This window comes from Hoplias malabaricus, chromosome 5 (assembly GCF_029633855.1).
Source record: "Hoplias malabaricus isolate fHopMal1 chromosome 5, fHopMal1.hap1, whole genome shotgun sequence".
Lineage (NCBI taxonomy): Eukaryota > Metazoa > Chordata > Actinopteri > Characiformes > Erythrinidae > Hoplias > Hoplias malabaricus.
The window spans coordinates 15337433-15362602 of NC_089804.1; the positions used below are offsets into that span (position 1 = coordinate 15337433).

General features: G+C 41.9%; 2 protein-coding genes across 4 annotated transcripts in view; one reads left to right on the forward strand and one right to left on the reverse strand.

The window, feature by feature from the left end:
* Positions 1 to 8110, forward strand: part of ptpn22 (protein tyrosine phosphatase non-receptor type 22) — a 31350-nt gene extending 23240 nt beyond the window's left edge. For 2 of the 3 annotated variants that reach the window (XM_066670430.1, XM_066670432.1), the window contains exons 17-28: positions 1069 to 1193; positions 1332 to 1365; positions 1472 to 1519; positions 3076 to 3150; positions 3239 to 3313; positions 3456 to 3571; positions 4094 to 4121; positions 4891 to 4953; positions 5030 to 5163; positions 5531 to 5561; positions 5741 to 5806; positions 6759 to 8110. In XM_066670430.1, coding sequence (XP_066526527.1) covers positions 1069 to 1193; positions 1332 to 1365; positions 1472 to 1519; positions 3076 to 3150; positions 3239 to 3313; positions 3456 to 3571; positions 4094 to 4121; positions 4891 to 4953; positions 5030 to 5163; positions 5531 to 5561; positions 5741 to 5806; positions 6759 to 6820 — 857 coding nt within the window. In that variant the 3' untranslated portion in view covers positions 6821 to 8110. The remainder of the gene's footprint in view (positions 1 to 1068; positions 1194 to 1331; positions 1366 to 1471; positions 1520 to 3075; positions 3151 to 3238; positions 3314 to 3455; positions 3572 to 4093; positions 4122 to 4890; positions 4954 to 5029; positions 5164 to 5530; positions 5562 to 5740; positions 5807 to 6758) is intronic. The other variant, XM_066670431.1, reaches the window with a different exon arrangement.
* Positions 8111 to 8880: 770 nt separating this feature from the next.
* On the reverse strand, positions 8881 to 24357 carry LOC136696231 (lysine-specific demethylase 9). The gene is made up of 7 exons (XM_066670433.1): positions 23577 to 24357; positions 21210 to 21847; positions 18145 to 18282; positions 17754 to 17896; positions 15940 to 16107; positions 15697 to 15805; positions 8881 to 12549 (listed from the first exon to the last, which is right to left on the reverse strand). Exons 1-7 carry the CDS (start codon positions 24340 to 24342, stop codon positions 11965 to 11967), a joined length of 2547 nt encoding a protein of 848 aa, XP_066526530.1. The 5' UTR covers positions 24343 to 24357; the 3' UTR covers positions 8881 to 11964.
* Positions 24358 to 25170: the final 813 nt, after the last annotated feature.

Here is a 25170-nt window from a genome sequence, read left to right on the forward strand (position 1 = left end):
CTCTCACCAATAACTGAGGATGTGGAGAGTACATCCAAACTGACTACAAACCTTTTGCCAAATAGTGTAAGATGTAAACAATGTTAGTTTTTTCTAAATGTAATGTTTATTGCACAGTCCACAGTGTCCGTATATGGAAACCAAGCTGCCGAAACATCCTCTTTTCAGATACTTTAGTGGTGTCGCTGAGACGAACACATTTACATACACTCTTCTTCTGAGAGTGTATTTTTTTCCGAGATTAACGGTATTAATAGTGAGTTTGTTCTGCTTTGCTAAAATAACAGCCTCTATTCTAATGTGAAGACTAAATATTGGAACTTTTGTGGCTGGGACTGGTTTGCATTCAGCCACAAATGAATTAGTTAATTCTATAGTTCCACATCTCAGTATACACCTGCGTCCCATGCTTATTATTGGGAATGATCTTAGACTCATATGTAGCTGATGTTACATGTTTTGGTCAAAATACCACAAGGATCAAACATCACAGCCCTTTTCAGAATGATCTGTTTCAGCGCCTGTACCTGTAATTAAATGAGAATGAGCCACAGAGAAGTAAGACAACAGAGTAAAAAACGGCTAAAACCCAAAGCATCTCTGCACATGCTCAGTCTGCCTGATGTGGTCATGTGACTGTACTACTGTGACCTGTACAATATGAAATGATTGTTTGTTTTGAATATGAGAGTATACGAGGGGTTCTGAGGGATAAAAGTTATTATTTACTGATAATATTCCGAATCTCTTTACCTCAGTTTACCTCAGTCCTGGGCTCTAGCCGTTTTCACTCAGTTCTCTTTCTTTTTTGTTTTCATTATCGCTGTTTTTAATCAATATTTCTCTATTGTTCTTTTTATTACTCCTTTAACCTTTTTTTAAGGAAAAAACAAAAGGGCCTGCACTCTATATAAGATGCATCTCATACTCAGAATGACTTGTTTTATGCCCTATGTAATTATAATTTATCCTATATAACCTCCAAAAATGTATATAATTTTAATGCCTTAGAGCACATTTGGCTGAAAGTGTACTGAAAATATAATGTATGTACTTGTCTTTTAATAGATCTGGTACAGAACGCAGTACAAGAGAAGCCCCAGCAAACTGCGCTCAGGGTTGGGAAGTCCTCAGAATGGTCTGGGAATTCAAACCCAGACTCGGCCATTACAAGGACCTGGTCCAGGAGCAAGGCAAGCAGTACAGAGACACTAGAGTGCAGCTCATTTCAGAGTGGATTTTTCCTCACCCACTGTATAAAGGAGTAGAACAGTATTACTGCTTCTAATATCCTAATAAAGCTGCTAATAAATATTCTCTCTCCTTTACAGAGTTTAAGGGCTAGACTCACAATGTCACTTCATGGTAAGTCAGATGCAGCTTAGGTACGATTTAAAAAAAGGATATGGTACTCTAGGGGCCACACCTACAGTTAACCTAAGCTTTCTTTTTTTCTTCTCAAACCACACAGTTCCATCTCACATCCAACCTTTTGCTCCTGCTCTTACACCATCTGAAGGTAACACACTTCCTCACACCCATACGTATTTCATTGTTTCCATGTCCCAGCTGTTTACATATAGCCCCTACAGGTCAACAGTGTACAGGCTGCAAAAAGTGACTCAAAGTGAGGCACTCTCATTTTTCATCTTGAAAGAGCAAAGGAACATTTAGTCTTTCCACCCTGTAGCTAGGTCTCCACCAGTCACATGATGCTGCCAGGCTGAGAAAGTTAAGTCTAGCACATGCTTCCTCTGGCACTTATGAAACCAGCCACTGCTTCTTTTCAAACTGCCCTCTAGCTAGGTCTCCACCAGTCACATGACGCTGCCAGGCTGAGAAAGTTAAGTCTAGCACATGCTTCCCCTGGCACTTATGAAACCAGCCACTGCTTCTTTTCAAACTGCTACTAACGCAATACCAGTGGACAGCTCAGCACTTTTGGAGACATTAGAAACCCAGTTCTGTTATGTCAGCAAATGCTGGGCTTACACTGAATGACCTTTCCAGGAATTTCCCAGTTGCAGACAAATGTCCAAAATGTATCTATTTTTAATTCTGACAAAACGCTGTAATAAAACAATGAGAGTTTTGCTAGAGTCGTGGTGTGCGCTTGTGGGGCTTAAGTCTGTCACTCGGTGCATGAATGACAGCGACCTGCTGCACCACCGTGCCACGACTTACTACATATACAATGATTAATAATATCCCCATTCTTCACAAAACCATAATCTGTCACTAAAATCTTTAGATAGCAGCCTGAGTCTAACTGGCTTTTACAGGTCTCTCAGAGTCTTTTCAAAGTCCTTTAGTCTGGAGTCAGCATTACAGACACCTACAGTGACTAGCGTGACAATGAGTGACAAGGAAAGAGGCGGGGCCCTCCTGCACGTCCAGAGGGCGATGCCGATTATGCTCCCCCAAGGTTTGAACCGCATGACTGTGGCAATAGCTGTTAGTTTTTATATATATAAGAAAATAAATAAAAACAATGACCAGATCAGTCTCATTTCACACCGAAAATGGCACTTTTTCAGGAACTGTTTTTTTCACCTCGCCAACCCACACAGTTTTCTTTCCAGCCAAGCTAGTGATTTACTGCCATTACATGCCCTGCGCAAACGTTTAAACACCCCTGGTCAAATGACATGTTTGTTGATTTTCTAGGTAAAAATAATTCAACCCATTCTCTACAGGAAACATCAACATGGCATTTTCTTGCTAAGATTAGGGCACTTTCCATTTATTTATTCCATTTTTTAATCAATATTTACCATCTGAAACATGTCATAACATGATTAGTTGAGGAGCTTAGTGTAGTTCAGAGTAATGGAGAGTTTCCATTGAAAGTTTCCATTGCAGAGGCCACATTTTAGGTTTTTAAAGTATTAAATGCATCTATAAACAACGACTGTGTATTAATATGTGCAGAGATTTGTTCCCTGCAGGTGTTTAGTACTTATTCTTACTGTGGAAATCATCATCACATTTAAATCTGACCTGGGGCACACAAGCATTTGCACAAAAATGTATATAATATTTCATTGAAAGCAAAATAATCTTTTTATTCCTCAGTGGTGACTCCTGGGCCTCCGCCATGTCTCACGTCTCCTCTGCCAGATCAGACTCCAGAAACCTCTGGTTTTAAAGGTACGTGTATATTTAGAACTTGCCTCGTTTTAAATCAACACTCCATAGATTAATCAGACACATTTGAAATTATGATTTTTCTCTTCAGGGATGAGTTCAGGCTCGGTTACACCTCCACTCCCTCAGAGAACCCCAGAGTCCTTCATCCTGGATGCGGAAGAAGGTACAGTGTGATCACACTCACCTTGAACTCTGACCTGTAGCAGCCACTACATACCCACCTTTAAAAACCTGTCTGTCAAAATGAACTGGTATTGTCCATCCCTGCTGTGAAACTGAGAATATTCTCTCGCTGTCTTCCACAGTTCAGAGCAACAGCGCCCCCTGTCCAAACTCTGACGGCTTGCGGCTGGGCACTTCATCTGAGTGGGCAGGAAACTCCCAGCCCAGGCCCTTTCTGAACGTCATGAACAGAAGCAAAGTAGGTCACACATCTATAAGTTTCCATTACACTCAACTCCACTGAACTGCTGAACTAAACCTGTTCAGGTAAAGACCAGAGGTGTGTGGAGCACCCTAAGCCCAAGCTCCAGCAAGAGTATTATAAAACAGTGAATGTTTTTGGGGTACACGTACAAACGTTTCCTCTCCAAAACTACAGCGAAACACCTCATAGGTCCGTCATCTATCGGCACATGAACTGAAGTGTGTTCCACTCTGTTCTTCTTGTTGAATTTGGGTTGTTGATGTTACAACATAGAGAGGAATTTCACTTCAAAGATTTTGCAGAAACTGAAAAACCCCCTTTAAGAGCCGTGTAACACTCCACTGGCCCTCAACTGTGCACAGCTCCTGTACCGTTGCAGGCAAGATTCTCCTTAAACGTAACAGTTCAAGCCTAAAAATGTACTCTGATTACCATCAGGTTGCGCTAAATCTGTTGTACACTTGTGTAATGACTCACACAGACCAGCTGTTTCACGATGTTACTCTTTTCCAACAGAGTGTTAAAGTGAAAAGTTCAAAACAAGGTGAGTATTTCCACTGTGTCCTACTGTAAATTACCTTCAAACAGCACACATTACTTAGTGTAGAAACAAGGAGGACATGTTGGTGTTCTGGCGGATCTGTGTACACCGATCAACCATAACATTACGACCACATCCTCGTTTCTACTCTCACGGTCCGTCTGTAGTCCTTCTATCGCTCTGCATACTTTGTTCCTGTCACACTGACCTTCGACGGAGCAGGTACGATTTGGGTGGTGGATGGATCAGTGTCTACTCATTCTCCACCTTGGTGATGTAATGTCAGAGAGCTGCACAGTTTGTGTTTCCCGTCCTCTAGTCCTTCAACAGTGGACACCGGACGCTCGATATGTTTTCGGTTGGTAGACTGTTCTCAGACCAGCCGTGACACTGAGGGGTTAAAAAACTCCAGTAGCACTGCTGTGTCTGATCCACTTGTAACAAACCCAAGACCAAATCGTATCTGCCCTGTGGGGGTCCTGACCGTTGAAGAACGGTGAAAGGGCGCAAACAAAGTATGCAGAGCAATAGATGGACTACAGTCTGTAACTGTAAAATATATATATATATAAATAAATAAATAAAAAAAAACAGTAAAACATTGTACTTTTGCCCTCAACTGAGAAAACATGTTCACTTTTAACAGAATGAGACACTTCTGACCTTTTCCAGCGCTTGTAGTATGAAATATAACATTGCTGTTACAAAGTGATAGTTTTTCTTTTTCATCTTCTTGATAAGTGATTGTCTGATGAGCTGTTAACTTTTTCAGAGTCTTTATCTGTGGCTCCTCTTCCTGCTGCAGCAGGTGTAACCATGGTTACACAACAGAGAGGTAACTTACGGCTGCACAGTCACTCAGTTTCTATAAATTCAAAAGCACTGAAGTAACACTCTAAATGTTTGCCCAGCAGTAGATCCGCCGCTAGTGGACGCCATGCTTTCTGTCCCAGCCGGACCAGCACCAGCACCAGCACCAGCAGCTGGCAAGCCGGACCCGCCCCCCCCTGAGAAGACATCGCTGGCTGGCAAGGCCCGGACAAAGGTTTCCCTCTAATACTTTCAGATTGTTGTCTGTGTGTGTGTTTCTCAGGTGGACAGCTGAGTTAATGACCGTCCAATAGGGATCTCCCTCAGCTCTGCTCCTATTGGACAGGCTAAATCCCATCAAGGCTCAGTCCATTTCTCAGTCCAATAGATTCAACACATTTGTGTCCTCTGAATCTTTAAATATTTACAGTTTATTATGCTTCAAATATTGCTAAAGGCTTAAAAATAAAGTGAATCATAGTTGTATATTATTATTATTATAATCAGCTGAATCACCTCTTTCAGATCAATGCTTTATTACACTATTGTGAACAGCAGGGTGTGTACGGTTATATCATGGTGTCCTTTTTGTGTTCTTGCAGAGTTTGAAGTTTTTGAAAGGAAGACAGAAATGTGAGTATCACTGCAAATGTGACCAGCATAAGCTCAGAATGACATAGTATTCATTTATTTATCACAGTAAACATAGATATATCCTCCCTGCTCACTTTTATTTTACAGTTATTAATATGAATTGATTTATTAGTTAACTGTAAAGCAATTAATGTGCGTCAAATTCTTACCCTTTACAGCAAAGACACCTACAGCTTCTGCGCCTCCTGTTCCAACCTCTGCTGTAGCTGGAGGATTCAAATTTGGTAAAGACTCTCTTTCACTCATCCATCCATGTAGCGATGAACTGCGGTGCTGCAATGAAATGCTGTGTGGCAGTTCTAGCACAGTGTAACATCTGTTTGCTGCCACAGGGTGGCGCTCTTGTGGATCAAATACATAATTCAGTAAACTTCACACAGCTCGACACATCTATTACGTCATTTAAACAAACCCCTTTATGGCATTAAATATATCATTCAGTGTCCCATTTGATTTCATGCTTTTCTGTGGTGTGTTCACTATTATGTGTGTGTCCACAATGGTGCACTTTAAAGTAACTGAATTCACAGTTTATTTATGCTGTGTTTACATAGTGAGTAGTTAGTGATGCTCCATCTGAAGTGCTTTTTTTTTCCTAGATGTAGAAAAATGTGTATTATTATACATTTACATTTAGAGATTCATTCATTCATTCATTATCTGTAACCCTTATCCAGTTCAGGGTCGCGGTGGGTCCAGAGCCTACCTGGAATCATTGGGCACAAGGGGGGAATAGACCCTGGAGAGGGCGCCAGTCCTTCACAGGGCAACACAGACACACACACATTCACTCATACCTACGGACACTTTTGAGTCGCCAATCCACCCACCAACGTGTGTTTTTGGACTGTGGGAGGAAACTGGAGCACCCGGAGGAAACCCACGCAAACACAGGGAGAACACACCACACTCCTCACAGACAGTCACCCGGAGAAAACCAACGCAGACACAGGGAGAACACACCACACTCCTCACAGACAGTCACCCGGAGGAAACCCATGCAGACACAGGGAGAACACACCACACTCCTCACAGACACTCTCCCGGAGCGGGAACCTCCAGGTGCCTAGAGCTGTGTGACTGCGACACCACCTGCTGCGCCACAAGGGATATGTTGTATTTAAAATGCATTTTGTGTGTTTTGGCTTAACCCTTCGGTGTCCTTTTCTCCTCCAGGTTTCGGGGCACGATTTGGGAAGCCCAAAGGGCCGAGGACCTGTCCAGAGACCTGGGTGTAAGGAGGAGCTGCAGGGGTGCGGTCTCCAGTGGTGGGGGGACCCTCAGATTAGCTGCTTCCTCCAGGCTCTCTGTGACTGCAACACCAGCAGTAGAGAGCCTTAAAGACTTGTCAGGCCTAAAGCAAACAGAAAATGCTCTGCACAAAATAACACACTGAAAAGACTACATTCAAAAACGTACATCATTTTCTGCCAAAACAAGGTTTATTCTATTTGCTTCAAAAAGATATAGAGGTTTCTATGTTTATGTGATTTTAATGCATTGGGATTATTCACTGTAAATATTAATAACAACCCTGATGTAGTTAAAAATTAGCTTGGAACGTGTGAGTGTTTTGCTGCCCTCAAACAAAATCACCCACATAAAATCAGATGAACCATCTGTGCTTGGTCATGATGCTCACAGCACCTTTTAAAAATGTTTTCTTGGAAGGCAAGTTTCCATATTGTGGCCTTCTGCTATATCATGAGTGCAACGGCCAGTAATCACAGGAAAGATTAAGAACCAGTTAGCTGTAAGTTGAAGTGAACTAGGACCTAGGATCCATATTTTGCAAAGCTTTCCCCTATTAAAGAAATTGCATAATAACTGCAGAGCTACTTTTAGAAACCTATTATTGGTAGTTTTGTTTATACATATGAACCAAAGCTCAAAAAGCTTCAGTTGAAGTTTATATGAATATGCACAACCGTACATGTGTTGTATTATATTTGGAAAACAGATATGAACCCCCACCCCCCTCGTGTAAAGCAATCCACTGTTGTTTCAAGTGAATCATCTGGTGAACTTGGCTTTGGTAAACAATTAGAGTTCATGCTTGAAACATAGCTGTGACCTCAAAAAGGAAGTGTGTTTGTGATGACAGTCTATCAGAATAATAGCTTTTGTCATTTGGGACAAAGCTGGTGAGGTCTCTGGCTCTGTCTCGGTCTCTGTGGTTCTCTGTCTCGGTCGCTGTCTCTGTCACTCTCGGTCTTGGTTTCTAAATCTGTTTGAAGATTATTGTAAGATCGCACATCATAATGAGTGAATTGCAGGTTGTAATATACTGTTAGAACCTCTAGAACCCCCTCTTCATTTCCACCTCTGAAAACAAATCAAGGTATATGTTTATTTAAAAAGGAAAATTTCTTTATTATTTTATTTCTAAACAGACTACTGTCAAACTCTGTGCTTTGTTGCACTGTGTAATATATTGATGTACTGCTGAAACATATCTGTGACCTCAAAAATGAAGCATTTTTGTGATGAGAGCCTATCAGAATAATAGCTTTTGTCATTTGGGACAAAGCTGGTGAGGTCTCGGTCTCGGTCGCTGTCTCTGTCGCTCTCTGTCTCAGTCTCGGTCTCTGTCGCTCTCTGTCTTGGTCTCGGTTGCTCTCTTTCGCTGTCGGTTGCTGTCTTGGTCGCTCTATGTCTCGGTCTCTGTCGCTCTCTGTCTTGGTCTCGGTTGCTCTCTTTCGCTGTCGGTTGCTGTCTTGGTCGCTCTATGTCTCGGTCTCTGTCGCTCTCTTTCGCTGTCGGTTGCTGTCTTGGTCGCTCTATGTCTCGGTCTCTGTCGCTCTCTGTCTCGGTCGCTCTCGGTCTTGGTTTCTAAATCTGTTTGAAGATCATTGTAAGATCGCACATCATAATGAGTGAATTGCAGGTTGTAATATACTGTTAGAACCTCTAGAACCCCCTCTTCATTTCCACCTCTGAAAGCAAATCAAGGTATATGTTTATTTAAAAGGGAGAGTTAATTTCTTTATTATTTTATTCCTAAACGGACTACTGTCAAACTCTGTGCTTTGTTGCACTGTGTAATATATTGATGTGCTGCTGAAACTGTTGAAAATGTTGAAAAATAAAACTGGTTACACTCATAAAATGATTTATTTTAAAAAAATACAGAAAAAGTCTATGTATTCATTCCATTGTATGATTTTTACACGTGATTAAGATTATCCACATAACAGTTCTATTAAATGTCACTGATTATTTACAAAAAGAAAGACTTCTGTTTATAGTGGACTAAGTACTTTAGGGAAAAAAAGAGGAAAAAAAATAACTCGGTAAAATGGAGACCTCTTAATATCTTAATACAAACATCAACAACAGCAATTAATGATACTGAATGAAACTCACACAAAGCATGCCTCGATTCCCTAAGCAGATTTTCCTATAGTACAAAGAACAATCTTAAATAACAATGACGACAACAATAACGAAAAAAGGAAAGTAGCTGCCAGTAGTCAGAAGAAACACAGTACACACTGTGTGTTTATCCTCAAATGCAATGTAATAATAACAACAATAACAATAATAATAAGACGCTTTTAAGTGCTTAATCCGCTGGAGGAGAACCTCGAGAAAAGCAGGCTGACGTAAATATTCCCAAGTTACCTTTATCATTGTACAAAAAGAGATGTCGCCTGAACTTCACAGTTCTCCTGAATTCCTGCGAGACTGTAAGTCCTGAATTGTAACGGTCAATGCCTGGTGAGGAAGGAATATAATTAGAAATGTTATTTTAAAACTGGCTGCTGTGATCCCAGATGAACAGAAAGCACCCTGTTCACCTTGTCACTGGTTAAAAGCATTGAAAATGTGATAGAAACGGAAATATGAATCCTATTGTATTTCTCACAGCAGATAGTGCTTTTTTTATTTCCCCCCCACGGCCAACAATTTTTTCCTCAGTGATGCACAAAATGGCCTCCTGCGTTTGTTAAAGTATGTGTGAAATTTTATCATCTCAGTGAGAGGGCGAAGGAGGGAGGGCTCATTACTGATTTACTGAGGTCTAGCCAAATGATGAATGGACATTAATTATTGCTAGACTCTGCGCAGCTCTGCCGCAATCAATGCCTCCGAGTATTTGGAAGAACAACTGCTTGTAGGACACCACGCGTTGAGAAGTAAGACTTGCTAGAAGGCACTCGTTTGATCTAGGAGGCGATCACTGCATCAGAGAAAGACATTACGGAGTCCTCTTATGAGTGACCCATGCAGCAAGCCATAAGGATTCATTCTCTTGCTGGTGCTGAAGACAAATTACATTCCAATCTCTGTGTGGATAACGCCCACGGTCAGTTACTTCATGGCTATGCTCTACAAAGTCTTTTCAGTGTGAACGAATGCCAATCAAGACATAAAAGCTTTGCGGAGAGCGATATCGTGTTGACGTGTGCAAATAACATTAGACGTTACTAAACGTTACTAAAAACAGCACCAACTAATTTGCACTTTGAAACTACCGTCTCAGACAGTACAGTCCTAAAAATGCTCAGCGTTAATTAGGGAGATTTTTAATTCAACCACAGAAAAAAGAGAACGTATCCCCCTAACGTGTCTCACGTATTAGCATATACATCAATAACGTGAAATAATCCGAAGCATGGAAACAGATCAGAATGAAACAAACAGATTAAACGTCTAGTCAACAAAGACCCACTGCCCTTCCCCAGACCTTATCTGATAGAGTTAGAGCAGATATTTGACAGAATCCCAACGTCAAGAGAAAAAATGGCTCGGAAGAAAGAGCAACACTGAATTCCCAACTGAAGAAAAATGGCTATTTACTAGAAATGCAACTCTACTTGCTAGAAAAACAGGCAAGTACGGTTAAAAAGGCTTCAAATGTTTAATTCAGGCAACTGCTCTTTACTCGGACAGACTCAACGATGACCAAAGAAGCAGTAGTATGCCTTTAATGGTTTGGTGTGCATTAGAATTGCACTACAGACAGCAATTTCGTTGGCACACTCTCAGCTATGAAATCACTTTTTCTTTTTTCACAGCGACACTGTACCTGCTGCACAAAGAACCTACACTCTCAGAAAAAAGGTACAGTCGAGGTACATTATTTGTCACTAAAGGTACAAACAGTGTGAATGTACCTTTTTTAAAAAAGGTACAGCAGTGGTTTTAAAGTCCAGTTGTGGTCCCTAAAGGTACATTACATTCTCTTCTCCAGAAAGAGGTGAATATTTGTGAGTTTAATTATAGAAAGGTGTAAAATAAATTAAAATATGTCCTGGAGATGAAGTGGGGCTAATGGAATATCTACAATTCTAATAGAATAAGGTAAAGATACAGGATATGTCCCCTTTGAAGGTACCACCACTGTGACAGCAAAAGGTACCAGCACAGTGACAGTTTTTCTGACAGTGCATGACAAAAACGGCCAACTCACGATCCTACCAAGAGGTAATGAACCACTGCATCTGAGAAAAACTCAAATTCAGAGGAGGCTTTAGTGAATGGAAATGCACTCTACGTTTTATACTTTCCAAATTGCTTCCAACCAGTTGTGGCTTAAGGCTGAGAACTGTAACAAATTCGACTCGAGTTTCCAATTGCAGATAAAAACCTAGCATCAAAAAGCACAAGTGGCTCCTAAACCAGGGACCCTGAGAAATTCATATGAAACAAGTAAGTGATTCTATAGATGCATGCCTCGTCAGAAAGCTAAGGACTACCCATTAGAAACTTGCTGCTGTCAGAACATGCACCGCCCAATCAAACATAAGAGAATAAGCCTTTCTCTGAGAACATTCGGAAAACAGCATGACAACTAGTCGCTTTCTTTCCAAGCCAAACCGCACAACACAAAAGCAGAACCAATCCTGTTCACTGATGAAAAAGCAAAAACACTTTCAACAGATACCAGTTCTCTAGCCTTGTTAAATAAACAGATTTCAGTGAAACAAACGACTGGGAAAAACAACAAGCCCATTTTCTTCTTTTGAGACAAGATTGCTGTTCTTCACTTGTGACAGGCACTTTTTTTCGTACGTTTTTTTTTTCCTTTTTTTGTAAAAACCAATTCGCTGATCCGTGTGATGCACAGTTTGGGATGATACGAAAAATTCCTCTTGAGAGATCTCCATTTCAGATATAAACAAATAAAAAACAACACTGAGTAATCAGCAAAAATATTATTAAAATTAAATACTTTGGCTAAGAAAAACCTAGAAAGTACTTGCGGGGTTATTTCTTGACCAAAACTTTAAAAAGAAAAAATATATAGTCTTCGTAAGTGTAGAGGAAGTCCAAATATACTTGTTTTTGACGGTCTAACTCCTTTACTGGAATGTCAGTCAAGTTTGTAAAAACACATTTCATCCCACCTTGTGAAGGAAGAGGCCCAGCTTGTGGGTTATTCTGGGAGGGTGGTGGGCCTATAGTGCGGGGTTCTGTTGAGGGGGGGGTCTGGGCTGGGCTCAAGGCAAGCCCGAGGAAGCGCTGGCTCTGGAGAGGAGATGGTCAGGGAGGAGGAGCCGAGGAGGAGGTCGGTACGCACGGGGCTGGGGGGAGCATGAGCAGACATGGCTGGCTGAGGAGGAGCCGGTGGAGGGAGCTCTCTGGGGGGCATGGATGGCCGTTGGAATAAAGGCTTGTCGGGTTTGTCTCCTGGGTCTGCCTCTGGCTCCTTCTGCAACTCTGCGCTGCAGGACGGTGCTTTGGCCTCTGTGGTGGTCATAGAGGAGACCACAGTTGAGTCTGGCTTGGTGGGCTTGACCTCTTTGGGCTTGGCCGTTTCTTCTTCTTCATCATCGTCACATTGGTACTGCTTAAGGCGGATGTGCCAGGCTAAGCTACAGACAGCAGACACAGTCTTGAACTGGTGGATAACATTGCGGGGGATGAAATAGATGTCGTCGTCACACAGCTGTGTGCGGACATAGCGGATGCCCTCTCGCCGCAGCTGGTTTAGTTTGGCGTCGTCCACCCACTGGACACACTGTAGAGACAGGAATATGACAGGCTTATTTACACTGATTGATGTCATATAATAACGTCAAACAACAACAAAAGCCGTTATCTGAACATACCCTTCCCAACACTAAAGAACTGCTAGTGTAACTGCACCAAAGTAAACCCAGAGTGAAAGTACATCTTGAGTTACAAATCAAATTCTGTGGTAATTCAAACAGTGAATACAAATGTACAGAGAATTTAACCTTCATCCATGAACACACAAGTGTTATTTTCCTCCTCTAACATATCGTTTCACCATAAAAGACGAGCAGGGTCTATACGTAGCCAAAACATTGCCTTAAGAGCCTGGCATTCATGTGAGTTTTTAGTGATTGAATCACCTTCGAATTTCATTTGGCCTTATGAAATGCCAGGTGGAAACACCCCAAAGACACATTCCCATCCGATTAAGACCGGATTACTCAAAGCATGTTCGGAACACAAGTGTAAACGATGGACTTTCAGTGTCCGTATAGAGGAACACGAGCGTAAACAGTGCACTTTCAGTGTCCGTATAGAGGAACACAAGCATAAACAGTGCACTTTCAGTGTCCGTATAGAGGAACACAAGCATAAACAGTGCACCTTCAGTGTCCGTATAGAGGAACACAAGCGTAAACAGTGCACCTTCAGTGTCCGTATAGAGGAACACAAGCGTAAACAGTGCACCTTCAGTGTCCGTATAGAGGAACACAAGCGTAAACAATGAACTTTCAGTGTCCGTATAGAGGAACACGAGCGTAAACAGTGCACTTTCAGTGTCCGTATAGAGGAACACAAGCGTAAACAATGAACTTTCAGTGTCCGTATAGAGGAACACAAGCGTAAACAATGAACTTTCAGTGTCCGTATAGAGGAACACAAGCGTAAACAGTGCACTTTCAGTGTCCGTATAGAGGAACACAAGCGTAAACAATGAACTTTCAGTGTCCGTATAGAGGAACACAAGCGTAAACAGTGCACTTTCAGTGTCCGTATAGAGGAACACAAGCGTAAACAGTGCACTTTCAGTGTCCGTATAGAGGAACACAAGCGTAAACAATGCACTTTCAGTGTCCGTATAGAGGAACACAAGCGTAAACAATGCACTTTCAGTGTCCGTATAGAGGAACACAAGCGTAAACGATGCACTTTCAGTGTCCGTATAGAGGAACACAAGTGGAAATGTGTTAATGGAGAGGAGAGACAAAGTTGGAGTTTTGTTTTTCTGAAGATCATTGGCCAGATTCCACAGATTAACTTGAACATCCATTGCTGTATGTTAAGGAACGATAGAGATTCTTTATCTGTGAAACTGGACATTGTTGTGTCCAAATATTCTACCCCTCCCCTATGGGTCTTAATGAAACGTCTCTGACATGATTTGGTCGAAATACTACAATGATCAAACAGCACCACAATGTTCTCCCTCTGTCTATGGAACAGAGTATGGACCAGCGCAAGCTCTCCTTGTTGTCATTTTTCTTTGCTTCTCTTGTACCTCTGCTTTTATTTTTTACCATTTATATTCAGTTCTCTTATTTCTCAGCTCCTGTGCTGTCTCTTTTAAGCAGTTTAAGCCCATATTTGCCCTGTCACATTAAAGCTACTTTTGTTGATTGGAGATATTTAGATGGGAAGAGGGGCGAATCTCATATTTTGTCTTACGCAGCCCACAAAACACTTAAGGTGTTGCCTTATAAATCTAAAGGTTGGCAGGCACTGTAAACGCCCACATGTATCTATTAAAATAAAAACACAAGTGGATCCTACACATTTAACACTGTTCTACCAGAGGTATACCAAAGGAGTCTGACTGCTTCGGAAGAAAAACCCCACACAAATCTTGTAAGGGAAAACTGCTTGTGGCAGCAAAGCAAACATTCAGCAAAAAAAGATATTTTTCAATCAGCAAATATGACAAGTGAGCTCAATTTTGCTTTGTAAAGGAAAACCATGATGGCGTACCAAGCCAAAATATTCCTGCAACGTAAGCATGCCTTTACACACAGAAATATGATCCATGCGCTGCATATACTTGATTTTTAAAAGTATTTCAATGGATTTTTCAGCTTTGGACGACTACACATTGGTTTCCATATCAGAGAAATAGAAAACTAGGAAAGTATTCAACAAACAAAAGGAGCATAGCATTTAAAAATCATTTTTATAGCGTCCAAAAACATTGTAATTGAAATTTCAAATATATGTTGTCCTCAAAGTGACACCGTGACCACAGTGTGAACTCCTCCTGTACTGTCTGGTGCGCTGCAGGGTCAGAGGGAGCTGCGGCTCTTAACGGGGCTTTACACAGACTCACAAACAAGACAAAAAAATGTAAAAACAAGCCACAGCCCCAGGTTCATACTTAGCCTTTCAAAAGAAAACCAGCTTCCTCACTGCCTTCAAAGTGTTTTCCACCACAACTGGAAACCACTTAAAGGCTAAGCACCAGCGATATGAAAGTGTCAAACAAATAAATACAGTAGTGCTCATTTCACTGCCGCTTTTCCAACAATATGGGCATGTAAGGACACCAACGAAAGGTGTTCAAGAGCCTCTGTAACATGGAGGTAAACAGGGTAAGGACACTTACTTCGCCTGTTTTAGTTGGTGTTAGTTAACGTTAGCTTGACTTGCTAAACTCGGTGGCTCAGATTATACTCGGCTACGTAGCTGCATTACGGAGGTTTATAGTGTCGGATGAATTCGAGTTCGACTTCGATCACATTTACAAGAATAACGGTGCCTCTAAATTTGAGTTTAGCTTATTGCTAGGCTATTGTCATGAATAATGTTGGTTATTTAGCTAGATACTGTCATAACAGTCAGTCATAACGGTGTTTTACCGCGGCGTTGTTCAGCTGTTGTCCACCAGTGACGTCACGGTCACGTTCAAGAATTTCCGTAGCGAGCTCAGGTTTTTCCATCAATTTAATAAAATTGTCAGTTTTAAAGCAAATTAAGCTGCTATTTTCATTTTAATTCATACTTATATATGTCAGTAACTAAAATACTGTGAAATATTCATGGAGGTCCATTAAGTGGTGCTTAGCCTTTAAGACTAGTCTTTACTGATCTGTGAGGGATTCTGATGTTTATGAGCTCAAAAAAAAAAAAAAACAGTTATAAGAGCACAGTCCGTCCCTACCTGTGACACAGGAGGCTCGTACAGATCAAGCTGAAGCCTCTGCACAACATCATTGAAGTCCTCAGCATGAAAACACACCACATCTTTGGTTATCCTCGGTTGGTCACTCCTGCGCAACACACAACAGATAAAAGGGAACATCAAAATTCAACTTGTTCACAGTCAGGAGGCCGTGGCTGCCCAGTCATTCAACCATGTCATTACAGTACATTTCCTAAGAGGTGTGTGAAAGATGCCACTTACCACTCTCCAAACTGCACTGCCTTCAGGACCCCTACAGCCGCTGTGCTCTTCCAGTCGAAACTCTGGCCCACATGGTCAGCATGGGCTCTGGTCCTGTCCTCAAACAGAACCTCCCGGGGTTCGCTCGTCCGTGGCAGATAGTGCAGGTTTTTTATCTCATTCATGGATCTGCAAGCAGCAATGAACCCCCATGTTATACAGCTTGATTAATAATTAGTAGTCAGTAGAAGTAAACTATTAACGGTCTAATCCAAGTGTATTTCATTAAAATTCAGTAAGGTCCAGTTAGAAAATGATTCTGGAACATCTTAATGTTTAATGTGGATAATGATTCAGTGCCATAGACTCTACATTGAAGAATCCTAGTAGTTATGTCAGCAGTCTTAAATCAAATAAAGTACGATTCAATAATGTTGGCACTTTACGTTGCTACGTTTAATAACTGCCATAGTCTTAGAACTCAGAATAAACATGGACAACTCTGTTCATTTTTGTGGACTTTCCCCATTTTTCTCTTTTTAGAGCATGCCATTTGATTTAGCTTTCCTCTGATTTGCTTTTCATGTGCGAGTCTCTGCACTCATAATATAATAATGCAAATACACTGTGAAGTTTAAACTGTTTTATTGTTTCATTCAACATATGCAGTGTTCTTTTATATATTAAAATTAAATAAAAGATAAGCGAGAAATCATGACCCAATTATCGCTGCGTCATTTTGACGGTGATATGTGAAGCTTAAAGACAAACAAATGGATTTACAATTCAAAACACTATGCGCTACGTGGCTAGAGAACCTGTTATTTTATAACATACACCGTGCCCTACAGAGGGTGTTGGGAGACATTTGATATTCAGCTATGGTTTCATTGTGGTGTGGAACCATCATTCACTGATCAGCTCATATTTTCATTCAAATTTCTTTATTAAACTTTAGGCCGAAACAGGGGGAAAATGTAAGCAGACCAGACAGTTTCCATAAAACATTATCCTCCAAAAATTGTTTACACTATCAGAGTGCATAGTCAGCATGTTCAGATTATATATAGTGTATAAGGTGTAAAAAAATGAGACAAAATAATACATGCTTGTGCTTGTAGTCTTTTACAACATTAAAAAGCTAATTTCATTAGTCCCTATGATGAAAATGCTAATATGGCTAAAAGTGTATAATGTTTTTCTTTTTCTCCTCCTTATGAAACAGTGGGATCCTTTACCCGACTGATGAGAAGAGGCAGAGGTTGTGCTTTAAATAAAATGCAGTGACTCTCCAGCGCTGGGAGAGGAGCTGTGTATGAGGTATGAGATAAATATAATCATCTTTCCCATCTGTTTACATTAGTGCTATGCTACAAACCAGACAATCAAAGCATTACATGACTGTCCATAACGAACAACGCTTGATTACGAACTTGAACTGCCACCCAACCATTCGTGGGTCTACCCCAAATTTTAGAATAATAAATACATACTTTATAATTACTACTTAGAAGGGTAGAATCCTTGAGTTTAAATTACTGGTTAATGATAATTATTGGTTGAAATTGATAAAAAAAAATTGACATGTTTTAATCTCCTAAAAGCATTTTAAGGATAAAATAGTAAAATAAAACCATTATTGAACAACAGCTAAATCCCCCCTTATTAACTCGATGTACTGCAGTTAAATAAAACTCATGTGAATGATCCAAGCATCTAAAAACTATTCAATATCTCTGTATCATACTGAGAACCTGCCCATTACTGTTCTGAACCCATAGCTTATAGCTAAGCTTCACTAAACATTCCCCTGAATATGTAATAAAGATGTGTACCTGCGCCTTTTAAATGGAGACTTGGGCATGTCTGCTGTGGGAACCATCTGCTCTCCTGGTCGCACCCACATGATGGGCCCATCATCGCTTTGAGAACGACAGTCCAGCTTCAGGCTTGACATAGTCCCCCACGGCAAAGTCATCTGCACAGACACACAGCTCAGTAATTACAGCCTTCTGGCACTAATTCTGTCCAAACACTGCACAAAATCCTGCAAAGACAGGGCAAGGACTTTAAAACAAGAGTGTGTCGCCGACGGAAGGACACCACACTCTGTATTAACAGACATCCTCAGACAATGTGAGATTTCAGTGAGTGATATGACCATGTGCTAATGATGAGGGGAAAACCTCAGTCATGAATGATCGGTCTAGCAGCATGTTCTCTAACCTTGAGGAACGGCGATTCCTCCAGCATGTCCAGGAACTCGGGAAAGTAATCACCCACTTCCTCGTCCACAGCACCCACCAGGCTGATCTGTCTCATGGGGCCGGCCCTGTATGTCCCCGAGCAATACGTTCGGCTTACCTGCAACCACACATTCCTTTAAAATGCAACCGGCAGTCACTGCATTAATATGATGCTAATATTTGTTTAATGTAATGCACAAGTTAATGTGTTCCACAGATAAGAAAAAAATTAACCGTTTTTTTCCATTTAGACAGGAAATATACATTGCATAATCGTCTCATTGCAGATTATTTCTGATAATCACAGTAAGTTTTTACAGAATTTTCAGTTTTCACAATCAAACAGTTGCCAAAAGTAGGTTGGAAATGAATGTGAATTTTGTTGAGTTTTATTTAAAAATCACACAAAAGCAAAAAAAAAAAAAGAAACCAGACCATGACGATATAAAAGATATGTCACTGCAAAAACAACAGTTCATGTTTTCATTTTGTGGCTGCTAATTGTTAGCTAAAAGGTAAAGATTGTAACAATCTAACTTCTTGTGTCTTTACTCGAGGGCCATTTAAAAATGAACACCAAATTCCCATGTCTCGAATTTACACCTGCAGTGTTCTAAACGTGAAGGAAAAGTCTGCTGTGACTAATGTGGGTTTAGGCCAATTGTTGATCATTTCCTCAGTACTTTAATTTCTTGAAAAACATGATCTGACAGCACAGCTTCTTCTTTGTTGTTCAAAAGAGCAGTAGGTTCAAACGTCAATATCATGGCACGGCCTACTATCTAACTGTTTAAACAATGTGTCTGTTAATGCCCGCTTGTTTAACCAAGGGCAGTTCACTGAAACATCATGGCAGTTTAGCTTCCAGAGAGCAGAGGCGAATTTGGCACGGCGCAACAGACATTTCCACAGACGGTTGATGCACTTTGGACGGTGCTGCATACTGAATGCCAGTGTTAAATAAAACAAACATGTCTCTGCCTTGTTACTTCTCTGGTTAGCAGAGTAAAGTCCAGTTTATACTTCTGCATTAGTGCCTGTTTCAATCTGCAGTTGCACCGCCACACCACTAGGGCTGAATCTCAAACATCGCCCTTTACACTATATTACACAATGTAGTGGTGTAGTAGAGTTACTTTTAAAATCTTTACAGTGCAGTATTTAGAGAGTAGGGCCTTGTTTGTGACAGGGCATAGATTATATGAGGTGCCAGGATAAAAAAACTAATTCAAAGCCGGCACGTTTTTACTGCGTGGTCTTGTTTTTCTTTGTGACGTTTTGTTTTTTTTCTATTTTCAAGATGTCTGTATTTTTCCTGTGATCAACTTTATTATTATTCACCCCTGACGTTAACACCATGTCTAAGGAAACCTCTCGCCATATCCATAGCCTTAAAAAATATCCGTCTGACCAATCAAAGTCACTGCGGTCTGTGACAACGTGACGTGTAGTTATGTTTCTGCAGAGGTGTGCATCAGGCTAGGCCATAGACTACGGCATAGGGTTTGCATAGGCTTAACACAGAAGTATAAATTGTTGATTAATGTATGAATGGTGGACTTCACAACCTCTGCTGGGTTACTACACAAGGCTGAGCTAAGCTACCATGCAGCTTGAGGAAAAACTTTGACTTAATGCTTGCATTTCAAGCTTTTATTAATTTTTTTTTTTTATTCCTAAAGGTTATTAACTGTGCTAACTAAGAAATATTTTTTTACTCAGTGGGCTACATCAGGCCCTTTACTATGTTCACTTTTCAGGAGCTTTAAACTCTTCTAGTGCATATTATGATATTAACAAATAAATAACACCTCAAGCTTCAGCCATGATAAAATTAAACGTCAGAGTACACACATTGCATATTTCCGCTTTAGATTACTTTCAATGTTGCAATTTTAATAAACATCTTTCTGGTACTCTGATGGAAAGTCCTAAAACTTAGCTTCTTCTGTTGTTGCTCTATTTTGTCCTGTTGCATTTCTTTAAAGGCTAAACCCCAGCGATATGAAAGTGTCAAACAAATAAATACAGTGGAATTTGAGTTCCTAACTTGTGTTTATTGATAGTCAGAAAACATGTTATTTCTTACTAATTGAAGGAATAAGGTTTAAAAGACCGTTGTCCCCCCCCAGCGGTGTTGGGAAACTCTAATAGGCGTCTTGCCTGTGACGTAGATGGTGGACAACAACTCTAGAAGCTGCACTTAATTTAATGCAAAATGAGGAAAAGGTGTTGTTTTTGACTACAATCATTCAATGTACAGTGGGACATCTGTGCACAAATGGCCCAAAGATCCCAAAATATCCAGAAAATGGACTAAATTTGTCAACTTTAAACGGGCACTTTGGAAAGGACCATCCGCTCACTCCGTTATCTGTAGCTCATTTCACTGGCGCTTTTCCAACAATATGGGCATGTAAGGACACCAACGAAAGGTGTTCAAGAGCCTCTGTAACATGGAGGTAAACAGGGTAAGGACACTTACTTCGCCTGTTTTAGTTGGTGTTAGTTAACGTTAGCTTGACTTGCTAAACTCGGTGGCTCAGATTATACTCAGCTACGTAGCTGCATTACGGAGGTTTATAGTGTCGGATGAATTTGAGGTCGACTTCGATCACATTTACAAGAATAACGGTACCTCTAAATTTGAGTTTAGCTTATTGCTAGGCTATTGTCATGAATAATGGTGGTTATTTAGCTAGATACTGTCATAACAGTCAGTCATAACGGTGTTTTACCGCGGCGTTGTTCAGCTGTTGTCCACCAGTGACGTCACGGTTGCGTTCAAAAATTTCCGTAGCGAGCTCGGGTTTTTCCCGTCAATTTAATAAAATTGTCAGTTTTAAAGCAAATTAAGCTGCTATTTTCATTTTAATTCATACTTATATATGTCAGTAACTAAAATAATGTGAAATATTCATGGAGGTCCGTTAAGTGGTGCTTAGCCTTTAACACCATTCTAAAAAGCCCCATACACAGTATATAACATGGTGACATAAATCCTGCTGTTCTAAGGAACAGAATGTATCTAATATTCAGCCTTACCTGGGAGTGAAAGTTGGCGATGGTAGTAGTCTCAATATCCTTCTTGCCTAAGATTTCCATTTTAACCGGTGTGTTGGGAAAGTTAAAGGCAAAATAGTCCAGAAAATCAGGCAGATAGGAAGCAGCACCATGTATCACGGAAAGCGCATAGCGTGCCGCTCCTTTGGATGTTTCACTGAAGGCCAGCTCAAGGAACTCGTGGGCAAACCTCTCACTGTCTCCAGGTCGCAAAAAAGAGATCTCATCCGCGTAAGCGTGCAGCACCGACGCCCCTCCGTTGGGCTGCTTCTCCTCGTGTATGAGCCGACTGAAGCAGGAGCCTGTCTGTAGGCACGAGCTGCGGATGGAACGGTCTTGGTGGGAGAGAAAAGGTGTCTGCACCACTTTGGGCATGCGATACTCCTCCAAGCCTGGGCTTGTCTGACACAGCTTCTCATCCTTGATGTATGACAGAACAGACGCGTCATCTGAGGAGGGAGGATAGTCTCCTGTCAACCCGGCGCACATGGTCTGCACCTCTTTGTTGTACATCCGTAAACGCTTGCCACGCTCATCTTCTCTGTGCCTCTTCTTTTTCTTCTTCTTTTTCAGCAGATATTCCTCCAGAGTCTGAGTTTTTCCGTTCTCATTGTGGCTCTCTGAAAGAGACAAAAGAAAGTTGGATTAATATCAATGTATAGAAGTTAATATATAAACACATCCCAGACACAAAGAGGTATCTGTACATTTCCTACTACTGCCACTTCAGTAAAAATATTGACCTTATTGGTCCTCACTCCTTATACATTTGGGCCATTTGCTGTTTCTTTAGTTAAAGGAAAATGATACAATCTGATAACTGATTGGGAAACAGGAAATAAAATTAAGAGAAAAAAAACTTGAGCTGAAATTTGTTTGCCATAAGGCCACTGTCAAAACTACTCACGAAAGTGATGAATGACTCTGGGTTTCTGGAGTTGACTCTGACTCCCAGCTAAAACATGCACAGGGCGTCTACTCCGCTAGTTTGCAGTTAGAGACTTGGCTATTCCCCCAACTTTTGCAGCATTTGCATTCGGGCTACACTCGACTGAAACAGTCTCCGGCATCAGACAGTGTATTTACATTCAGTTCTTGCAGCTAATTAACTTCTGTGAGAAGCTATCGGAGGCAGTAAAACATTCTGGTGTCTGGCTCCTGTCATTTAAAACCGTGAACTGTTCTGATATGGTAAACAACATGGTTTACAGGTATTTACATGTGGCCAAGGTGGTTAAATCCCCTCTGGTCACTGATTAAACCCCTAAACACTCATCTACGTTCATGAAAGTACCCTATGTGTTTACACAAACCAAAATCTCCTAATGCCTTAAAAATAGTTTAGATATAACCACACAATTTAGTTTTTAACTTAATGCAGTTTGCGCAGACCTGGGGATATCAGACCCTGCCCCTGTCTCCAATTATAGCTCCACAATTTGCATGTTGTTTGAAAGCCCCAGCTCCTAACTTGGGAATGCTTCCGTAGATTTATGATGTAAGCAACCCTGGTGGCCTGAATCCAGCAATTTGTCTTCGGAAAACTGCAGTTTCTAAAAAGAAACACTCATCAACGGCACTGACTGCTTGTTTCACTAAAGAAACCTCTAGCGTATGGACAACGCCACACAGACAAACGGACAAGAGTAAACTGGAGAGGGTTTTTTAACCCTACGAGGGCCAGAACTGTACTAGCTGTAACTGTTATGTCTTTCTGTCAGCTATAAGTAAAGCAGAGAAGTAACGGTTAATTTCATTTTCGAATGAGACCATAGTCTCCATGCAGGTGGTAAACAAACAGTGACTTCACATGGAAGTCACTTGACAGCTGTCAACTGTGACCACCCCCCACCAAGTTTAAAACAGGTATCTACACATCGTCCAAACACAAATCCAAGGACACGTTTCACCAACTTCTGTTTTCTGTTTACTGTTTAAAGCATCAGAAAAGTAAATAAATCATTGTCACATCCCTGAAATGTTGGGAATACGTTTAACTTGTACACATTAAATATACAGGAAGTGTTTCATGTAATTTAACCCTATGAACTCGGCCCTGTGGCAGTGTTTAAGATATGAGTCACAATATAATCAATCAATCAGCTGAATATTTTTCCACCTTGCAACTGCAGTGTTTATAAAATGGGTCTCAAACAAGCAGGCGACTAGAAGATGTTTACTGCACGGTGAGAAGGGTGGTAACTTATTTGGTCTAGTTTAAATTCTGTGTAGTTCTAGAACTGTAATATAAGCTGTCAGTGCACTGGAGCCGTAGCTGTGCAGTGGGGCACTCTGTTGAGGCTGTAGGGAAGCGTCTGAGACCGAGTTACTGTACACGGTTAACGTTACCTTTCTTTTTCTTGCTCTGGGGGACTTTGGTCGGGACGTTCGCCTCGGCGTTCTCCTTCTTTGCCTTCAGCTTGGCGTCCTTCTCCCCGCGCTTCTCCTTGCGCTCGGTCTTGGCCACGGTCAGCGGGGTGAACGTAAAGAGAGGAGCGGGCGTCAGGAGGGCGGACCCTGGGGTTTTGGGGGTCACTCGGGCGGCCGGAGGGGTCTTCCGCGGGGGCCACGAAACGGCGGTGGCGGAGGGGGCGGCTGTCTTCTTGGGACTCTGGTGGTGGTGCTCGGCGGACGGCGCTCTGGGACGAGGTTTGGAGCTGAGGGGTCGGGGCTGGGAGTTACTGAGCGGCGGTGGTTGTGTCGGCGGGGGCGGGCCATGAGCGTGCTGCTGTGGAGGTAGCGCTGCCCGGGGTTGCTGCTGTTGTGACGGGTGGTGCTGCTGTAAAGCGCCCCGATGTTGTGTCGAAGGCTGTTGCTGAGGTAAAGCCCGTTGCTGTGGTGACTGTTGTGTCGGTGGCGGTTGTTGTTGTGGTTGTAAAGCTCCCCGTTGTTGAGCGTGTTGTTGTTGGTGGTGACGGTTTTGGTGCTGGTGGTTATGCAGCTTCAGTCTTTTCGCCTCTTTCTCCGTCGCTCTCTCTTGCCTCTCTCCGCACGACTCTCGTTCCCGTTCCCGCTTCTTCTTCTTCCTCTTCTCCGCGTCCACGACGTCCCTGCTTTTTTCCTCTTCCACTTTTGCTCCACATTTGACTCGCGCCAGCTCGACCTGCGCAGCCATTTTGCACCGAGGAAATTTAAAAAGCCTTCGCAAACTCAAGCGCGCATGTCTCTCGCGAACTCTCGACGCCTGGGAACTGTAGTCCACGAAGCTCGCTAGTCCCTTAGCAACGCACGGAAAGGCTGCGGGTCTGTAGTACTTAGCGCGCATCTCTCAGCAACGCGCATGCGCAGGGTAAAGGTGCATTTTGGGAGATGGCGTTTTCGAGGGCCTCCTTCGTTCGGACGGCTGCGTGCGCCGCTGCACGCGCCGTGTCCAGGAGCTGAGCTGACGTCACCGTGTAACCCGATAGGCGGGGCAGGAGAGAGTGAGAGAGAGAGAGAGCGCGTGCAGAACTCGACGTCGACGGTGGAGGCGAGGTCACAGCGTACGGCATAGTCTCAGAACATGAAGGTGAAGCACCTGCTGAACACAAACACGTTTAAAAGCCAGACGCTAACAACGAAACAGTGACATGGCCGTTAAATATTTATACAACGACCAATCGTCATATATGTACACTTCCTTGTTTCTCCACTGCCCATACACGAGCACTTTTGTAGTTCTACAGTTACAAAGTGTAGTTCATGGTCTCCCTGGTCTCCAGTGGTCGTGTCACGAGCCCCGGAGGGCCACCACTGAGAAGATATGATTGGATGGTGGCTCATGCTCAGTGCTGCAGTGACAATGGATGATGTGGTGGTGGTGATGTAGCGTGTGATGTAACACACTGTTAAGAAGAAAAAATAAATAAATGAACACACACATAATGCTCATAAAGTGTGCGTTTATTTTTTCATCATTTTATTATTTAAATAGAAATCAACACGCTTTTATTTTCCTGCTAAG